General features: G+C 38.3%; 1 protein-coding gene across 1 annotated transcript; it reads left to right on the top strand.

Annotated features, from left to right (window-relative positions):
• The first annotated feature begins 453 nt into the window (after nucleotides 1-453).
• On the top strand, nucleotides 454-720 carry LOC133047247 (non-histone chromosomal protein HMG-17-like). The gene has a single exon (XM_061130383.1). The coding sequence runs from the start codon at nucleotides 454-456 to the stop codon at nucleotides 718-720; it is 267 nt and encodes an 88-aa protein (XP_060986366.1).
• The last annotated feature ends 8,550 nt before the right edge of the window (nucleotides 721-9,270 follow it).

Below are 9,270 nucleotides of genomic sequence, written 5' to 3'. Positions count from 1 at the left end.
AAATAAAACATTCACAATGGCATTAAAAAAAATGAAGTCCTAGGAATAAGTCTACCAAAATACGCACAAGACCTCTTCAGGGAAAATGGTAAAACTCTAATGATAGACATTACAGAAGATCAAAATAGTTTATGTGGTGCCGAAATGAGCAACTGCAGAAGATCTAGAGAGATAGAAAGTTTTATTTATGGATTGGAAGAGTAATATATTTAGTCTCTTCAAATAGATTTATAGATTCAATGCAATCCCAAAGAAAATGCCAGCATAACAAGCATATGGTAAAATATTGTGGGAATGTAATTGGATAAGAATTACTAATAACAGGGACAATGAAGAAGAGGGAAGAGTGATCTGTGGACTAAAGAAAACCTGTACATAACAGCATCCCTGTGTGTCTAACACCATTATGTCTTACCGTTATGCTCATTATGCCCATTATGTGTGTCTACCAGTATGCCTAAGAGAAAGACTGAAGCGGATGCTACAGGAGATAAAACCAAGGTGGAGGACAAACCACAGAGAAGATCTACAAGGTTATCTGCTAAACCTGTTCCTCCAAAGCCAGATCCCAAGCCTAAAAAGGCACTTGCAAAGAAGAAAGAGAAGGCACCCAAAGGGAAAAAGAGTGATGCTAGCAAGGATGGGAATAACCCTACAAAAAATCGAGCTGCCAAAACAGACAAGACGCAGAAAGCTGAAGGTGCTGGAGATACCAAGTGAAGTTTCATGATTCCATCCTATTCCTGTTTCCACTCCCATTCTACTTCCACTCTTATTACCATCTCTGTACTCCTCTCCTCAGCTCCATTCTCCATCCCTACAGATCCTTCTATCTTTATTCTCATTCTGATCCATATCATATCCTCAGGTTCTATCCCATCCCCATCTCTATCTGGTTTTCATTCCATCTGCATCTCCATCTTAATTTTTGTCTTCAGTTCCATTCATCTTTATCATCAGTTCCTGCTTCTTCCAGGGTTTATTTCTACCCTTTTCCAATGCCCGTCCTTGGTGATGGTGAATCTGTCTTTATTGCCATCTCCATCTTATTTCCAATGCACACCATCCCTATTCTTTTTTTTAAATAATTTATACATTTCTTTCCTTATTTTTGATTGTGCTACATCTTCGTTGCTGCTCACAGGCTTTCTCTAGTTGCAGGGACTACTCTTCATTGCAGTACATTGTGGTGGCCTCTCTTGTTGTGGAACCCAGGCTCTAAGTACATGGGCTCAGTAGTTGTGGCACATAGATTTAGTTCCACAGCACGAGGTGTATTCCCAGACCAGGGATCAAATCTGTGTCCTCTGCATCAGTGGGCAGATTCTTATCTACTATATCACCAGGGAAGTCCATTGTCCCTATTCTTTTTTTTTTTTTTTCATTGCCCCTATTCTTATACATTTCCTTCCCATCATCTCTTCCTCCAAGGTGAAAATTGAGGAAGATTCATGAAGAAATCTAAAAGTTCAATGGAATGTTGGGGACTATGAGAGTTGATGATCCCTCCATATAAAATTTTCTCCTCAGTGTCCAGGTAAGAAACTTCAAAAGGAATCACTCAAGTGAGATTTCAGGTAGAACTTCTCCACTGTTCATGGTGTATTTAGGTCAGGGTAGGGACCAGGATAGGAAGTTGGAGGGAGTAGAGGAGAGTTAAGGCATCCTCAAAGTGATGTGGAGACAAGTCAGAGAACAAAAGAGGCAGAAGAGACAGATGTGTATGGAGTAAGACATCTCAAGTCCAATTCAATCTGAACCTCTTCCCCATTCCCTTCCCCTCTCTCCCACAGGTCATGCTATGATACAAGGAATTCGAAGTGGAAAAAGTGAAAGTGTTAATCGCTCAGTCATGTCTCACTTTGTGACCCCCATGGCCTATAGCCTGCCAGGCTCCACTGTCCATGGGATTCTCCAGGCAAGAATACTGGAATGGGTTGCCATTTCCTTCTTCAGGGGATCTGCCCAACCCAGGAATTGAACCTGGGTCTCCTGCACTGCAGGCAGATTCTTTACCAACTGAGCTATGAGGGAAGCCTAGAATATTACCTATGCTAACTGTGCTTCTTCACTTTTCCTTTTGATTCTTTGTTTTGGTTTCTGGTCAAGTCTGCCTGTGAATTGTCTAGTTTGTCTTTTGAGCTGTGCCCCTTTCCATAGCTGGTCCATGAAGGGAGGGCACCAGACCTCTAGGCCAGGCTGACTTGCATTCCCGACAATCTGTTAATACTAGAAGTTAATCAGGAAATTCCCTGGCTATCCAGTGGCTAGGACTCTGTACTGTCACTACCAAGGGCCCAGGTTCAATCCCTGGTGGGAGAACCAAGATCCTACAAGCCGTGAAGCAGAAAAATAAAAATAAAAACAAAAAACCCAACAACAACAAAAACAGAATTTATTGTGCCAGGGTGATGAGTTTCTCTCAGAGGTAGCAGCAAAGTCAGGAATCTAGTTTTATGATTGACATTTGGTAATCTCTGCCAAGGGATGATGAGGTCTCTCTGTTGGGTGAGATATGATAGAGATTGTTTGGGAGACCCAGGTTTGACTCCAAAGTCAGGAAGATTCCTTGGAGAAGGGAATGGCACTCACTCCAGTATTCTTGCCTGAAGAATTCCATGGACATAGGAGCCTGGTGGGCTATAGTTCTTGGGGTCACAAAGAGTCCAGCATGACTGAGTGACTAACACGTCTTCAGCTATCTATTATCAAATAACAAAAATCACCTAGAATAGACTGTTGAGAAACTGAACCAAATCTATTACGTCATTTATGAGGCATGTTACTTCCTACAAGGTCATGTCAGAGTCTGACTTTTTTTTATTTCAATGGATACACTTGTATTAATATACCTCTCTTTTCCTCTTCAAAATAATATGAACAAGACTCTAATGTATTAGAGATGTTGAGCTGTAATACAGGACTAAAGAGTCTCTACACTTGAAAGTATTTACATGAAAACAAAATGGGATTACAGTTTTAATGTTTCTCATTACATGATTGGTTTAAGAATATTTGTATTAATTTCTGAAATAATGACCATGTCAGTGACTAATAATAATGATCACTATTTTGTTACTGGTTTTATGTTGTGTTTAATAGTTAGTGAGACATCTAAGTATTATCAACATTTATTCCTAGTAATTTATTACTGATTTGTCACGATACTCAGTACCCCTTTGCAGAGATAGTTGTCAAAAATCAAGTTGCTTGATGAGTGAAAGAAAAGAACTAAAAGGAATTGAAAACAATAGAACACATTTGTATCTGTTTGGATTTTAAATGGGCTCTAAAGTTGGACTGTGAAGAAAGCTGAGTGCCAAAAAATTGATGCTTTTGAACTGTGGTGGTGGTGAAGACTCTTGAGAGTCCCTTGGACTGCAAGGAGATCCAACCAGTCCATCCTAAAGGAGATCAGTCCTGGGTGTTCATTGGAAGGACTGATGTTGAAGCTGAAACTCCAGTACTTTGGCCACTTCTTGCGAAGAGTTGACTCATTGGAAAAGACCCTGATGCTGGCAGGGATTGGGGGCAGGAGGAGAAGGGGACGACAGAGGTTGAGATGGTTGGATGGCATCACCGACTCGATGAACATGAGTTTTAGTAAACTTCGGGAGCTGGTGATGGACAGGGAGGCCTGGCGTGCTGCGATTCATGCATGGGTCGCAAAGAGTCGCACACGACTGAGCGCCTGAACTGAACTGAGCTGAATATTACAAAATGGAAATGAGATGAGAGACAATAAATTCTTCTGAGATAGACACATACCCTCTCTTATGTATGTGTCTTTGTGTGTGTGTCATGTTTGATATGCCTATTTTTTTTAATTGGAGTAAAATTGCTTTACAGTTTTCTGTTCGTTTCTGCCATACACCAAAGCAACTCAGCCATAATTATAAATATATTACCTCCCTCTTGACTTGTGTATGTTTTTGATGTATATGAGAATAGAATGTATTTAATGAACTTCTTCCTTAAGCCTAAATAGGTATGGTATTTTTTCACATGAGAATTAATTTGCAAGTTTTTATTTTTACTGTGGTAGTTGTGTTATTTTTTAAACAAAATGAAACAGACCTTCAATTCATGTATATACTTATCCAATGATAAAAGGAGTAAAAGAGTTTTTGTGAGCCAACAAGAAAATAAAATCATTAAGAAATTATACTGTGGTTATTAAGAAGTTCAGGAAGATGGTTCCCAATCAGAGAAATCAATATTGCTTCTGGCAAGTAAATGCAGAGTTAATTGAGTAAGTAGGCATAAACGTTTCACTTACAAATACAATTCTTCTTTCTCAAAAAGTTATTTCCTCTTATATTATTTAAGATAGGACCTGGAAACCTACCTGAAATGAGGAGGCCTTGGGTAGCTAAATGCTAATAAGCAGAGGGTCTTTTATTTTACCAGGTATATGGGGACTTAATTCCTTGAGGTATTGCCCCTAGGTTTTGCTGTTAGCAAACATTTCATTAATTATGTTTCTGCTTCTGTGTATTCACCTGTGAAGTCAGAAACAACTTTGCAAAGGCTGAGTTTTGAAGCTTCACTATTGCTGCCAAATTGACCTATGGTAGAAGAAAATAGCAATTTGTTTGTAGGGTGTGCCTCACAGTTACCCTGAAACTATCTTCTCCTTGTCCAGTCAAAGAGGAAACCTAATGAAACTCAAAAAGTTTCTCCCTCCATCATTCTCAGCTCCTCTGGATTGGTCATTGTGTCTTTGAAACAGTCTCCTTCACTACATTATTTAGGACTATCGATACACTTTGACCATCGTTTCTTTTTTATTGAAATATGAGGCATACACCATAAAATTGATCTTTCTTATGTGAGTATGCAGTTCTTGTTTTTATTGTTTTTTACTATATTTTCAAGATTGTTCAATTATCTCCAGTATCCAAATCCAGAATATTTTCATCACTTCAATAAGAAACCCTCACCTGCAAAAAAAAAAAAAAAAAAAGAAACCCTCACCAGCTACCTGCCAGTTCTCCTTCTTAGCCCATAGCAACCACTAATTCTATGTGGTTTCCTATTATGGATGTCTCATACAAACAGAATCATGTGATACCTTTTTTTTCTCTAATATGTTTTGTTCATTTGTTTATTTTATTTTCCTGTCAGCCTTCTTTCCTTGAAGATAATGTTTTCAAGTTGCATCCACATTGCTCTACTTATCAGTATTTTGTTTCATCATTTTGGGAAAATAATATTTCATTTTAAAGATACAATACACTTTGTAGATCCTCTTTTCAGTTAAATGACTGTCAGGTTTTTTCTACTTTTTATCTATTATGAATAATGATGCTATAACACTAGTAACTGCTACCTTTCAAGGTAGCTTTCATCACCACACATTGTCTTATTTTCATCCTACCACATTTCTTACAAGCATTTCATTGACTTTATGACTCCCTCACATTTCCTAAATAATGTATTTTCTTCTTTGTGAATTACATTTCATTTATATAAGAACATTTATATTATATTTAAGACCTCAGGAATAAAATCAATGATTTTTTTTCATTTCCTGCAATTTCTAGTGCAAAAATTTGAAAAGGTAATACTATCTAAATATTACTTACTACTAAGTATAGTACCAATATTTCTATTAAAATGGAGGCTGAGGAACAAAAAATAAGAATGTAACTGTGTTCATAATTTTCTACCAATGAAGTTCATATATGCAAAGATGACTCATTTAAAATTTTTTACACAAATGATTTTTCTAAATAAACAGAGTTCATAATTTTTTTTAAAGTTATTTGTTTGCTACTATCCACATTCATTCTATGAGACAGAAGTCTCAATATTACATCCTCCCAAATTCTCCCTTCTAGACAGCAACGGAACTCTTTCAGTCAATCAGTTCAGTCACACAATCATGTCTGACTCTATGCTACTCCATGGACTGCAGCATGCCAAGCTTTCCTGTCCATCACCAACTCCAGGAGCTTGCTCAAACTCATGTCCATTGAGTCAGTGACTTTGGTGCCCAAGAAAATAAAGTCTGTCACTGTTTCCATTGATTCCCCATCTATTTGCCATGAAGTGACGGGGCCAGGTGACATCATCTACTCCATGGACATGAGTTTGAGTAAGTGCTGGGAGTTGGTGATGGGCAGGGAAGCCTGGCATCCTGCAGTCCATGGGATTGCAGAGTCGGACATGACTAAGCTTCTGAACTGAACTGAACTGACTTGGTAATGCCATCCAACCATCTCATTCTCTGTCATCCCCTTCTCCTCCAGCTTTCAATCATTCCCAGCACCAGGGTCTTTTCCAATGAGAGTCATGGTCATTGGACACTCATTTTCCAATGAGTCATAGTCCTGGTATCCTTGGAAGTAGCCCAGTCATACCAGATATGAAGATCTTAGAGCAAACTTTGAGTATGAACTCCCTTGGACTGCAATGAGAGCAAAACAATGAATCCTAAAGGAAATCAGTCCTGAATATATATTGGAAGGACTGATGCTGAAGCTGAAACTCCAATACTTTGGCCACCTGATGCAAAGAACTGACTCTTTAGAAAAGACCCTGATGCTGGGAAAGGTCAAATACAGGATGAGAAGGGGATAACAGAGGATGAGATTGGTTGGATGGTGATCCAATGGACATGAGTTTGAGCAAGCTCTGGGAGATAATGAAGGACAGGGAGGCCTGGCATTCTGCAGTCCGTGGGGTAACAAAGGGTTGGAAACGACTAAGTGACTGAACAACAAATCCTTCATTATAAACATGTACTGTATCTTCTTTATCCATTCATCTGTTAACAGACATTTAGGATACTTCTATGTCTTGGCTATTGTAAACAGCACTGCAGTGAACATTGGGGTACACATATCCTTTCAAACTACAGTTTTGAATATATGCCCTGGATTGGGATGGTTGGATCTTGTGCTAGCTCCATTTTTTTTAGTTTTTAAGGGACCTTCATACTGTTCGCCATAGTGGCTGTACCAGTTTACATTCCCACAACAGTGTAGGAGGTTTTTCTATTCTTCACACCCTCTCTTGACCTGCCTCTTGAGAAATCTGTATGAAGGTCAGGAAGCAACTGGCCATGGAACAACAGACTGGTTCCAAATAGGAAATGGAATATGTCAAGACTGTATACCATCACCATGCTTATTTAACTTATATGCAGAGTACATCACGCAAAATGCTGGGATGGATGAGGAAAAATAGCAATAACCTCAGATATCCAGATGACACCACCTTTATGGCAGAAAGTGAAGAAGAACTAAAAAGCCTCTTGATGAAAGTGAAAGAACAGTGAAAAAGTTGGCTTAAAGCCCAACATTCAGGGAACAAAAATCATGGCATCCGGCCCCATCACTTCATGGCAAATAGATGGAGAAACAGTGGAAACAGTGGCAGACTTTATTTTTTTTTCAGGCTCCAATCACTGCAGATGGCGATTGCAGCCATGAAATTAAAAGACGCTTACTCCTTGGAAGAAAACTTATGACCAACCTAGACAGCATATTAAAAAGCAGAGTAAAGTAATTAGCCTCCAACTAATAAAAATAAATGGAAAAAAAAAAAAGCAGAGACGTTACTTTGCCAACAAAGGTCCATCTAGTCCAGGCTATGGTTTTTCCAGTAGTCATGTATGGATGTAAGAGTTGGACTATAAAGAAAGCTGAGCACCAAAGAATTGATGCTTTTGAACTATGGTGTTGGAGAAGACTCTTGAGAGTCTTCATTGGAAGGACTGATGTTGAAGCTGAAACTCCAATACTTTGGCCACCTCATGTGAAGAGTTGACTCATTGGAAAAGGCCCTGATGCTGGGAAAGATTGAATATAGGAGGAGAAGGGGATGACAGAGGATGAGATGGTTGGATGGCATCACTGACTCAATGGACATGAGTTTGAGTAAGCTCCGGGAGTTGGTGATGGACAGGGAGGCCTGGTGTGCTGCAGTCCATGGGGTCACAAAGAGTTGGACATGACTGAGTGACTAAATTGAAATGAACTGACACCCTCTCCAGCATTGATTGTTTGTAGGCTTTTTGATGATGGCCATTTTAACCAGTGTGAGATAATATCTCTTTGTGGTTTTTAATTTGCTTTTCTTTAATGATTCATGTGTTGAGAATCTTTTCACATGCCTCTTGGCAACCTGTATGTTTTGTTTGGAGAAATGTCTATTCAGATCTTCTGTGCATGTTTTTGTTTGGGTTGTTGTTTTGTATACTGAGCTGCACTAGCTGTTTGTAAATTTTGGAATTAATCCCTAGTTGCTCACATCGTTTACAAATATTGCCTCCCAGTCTACGGCCATACCACCCTGAACGCGCCCGATCTCGTCTGATCTCGGAAGCTAAGCAGGGTCGGGCCTGGTTAGTACTTGGATGGGAGACAAATATTGCCTCCCATTCTATGGGTTGTCCTTTCATTGTGTTTATGGTGCCCTTTGCTGTGCAGAAGTTTTTGTTGTTGTTGTAGTTTAATTAGGTCCATTGTTTTATTTTTGTTTTTATTTCCATTGCCTTAGGATATGGATATAAAAAAAAAAAATTGCAGCAATGAATGTCAAAGACTGCTATGCCTGTGTTTCCCTCTAAGAGTTTTGTAATACCTCATCCTATGTTTATGTCTTTAATCCATTTTGCATTTATTTTTCTGTACAGTGTTAGAGAATATTCTAATTTCATTCATTTACATGGGCTGTACAATTTTCCCAGCACCACTTACTGAAGAGACTGCCTTTTCCCTTTTGATAGTTTTTCCTCCGCTGGATTTATAGTCCTCAATTTTTATTTCAGAGTGATTTTTCAGGCTTAGGAATTACTTGGCTGTGTAGTTAATTAATTCTCTCTATTAGCTCTAGCTTACAGTCATTAATACAGAAAATGCAGTGTGTATCATAGAATATAAAGGACCTAAATGCTCAAAGGTGTCTCAGTAAATATACAGTAAGTCTTAGTGTAATTGAAATAATATTTGAATGAAAGAATTAATGATAATATTTAACAAAATTGCAAAATTCTGGAAGTATTCAGCAAAGAGGAAGTGCTATATATTAGTTGTATATACACAATGAAGCATGCTGTGTTTTGGAACGGTAGTGTTTTTAAAAATTACACTTTATTACAAATATTTATTTACTCCTTTAAAGAATTTAAAACAATTTCATTTCCCTTGTATCATGAATATAATTTTACAAAAACAACATACATATGTATGTGTGTCTATATATTTATAGTACACCCTTTAAACCCACCTTTCATTTTCCAGTTTTTCAGGGCCTGTTTCA

The sequence above is a fragment of the Dama dama genome, chromosome 26, assembly GCF_033118175.1.
Source record: "Dama dama isolate Ldn47 chromosome 26, ASM3311817v1, whole genome shotgun sequence".
NCBI classification, from domain to species: Eukaryota; Metazoa; Chordata; class Mammalia; order Artiodactyla; family Cervidae; genus Dama; species Dama dama.
This window is presented reverse-complemented; position numbering and strand designations above follow the sequence as displayed.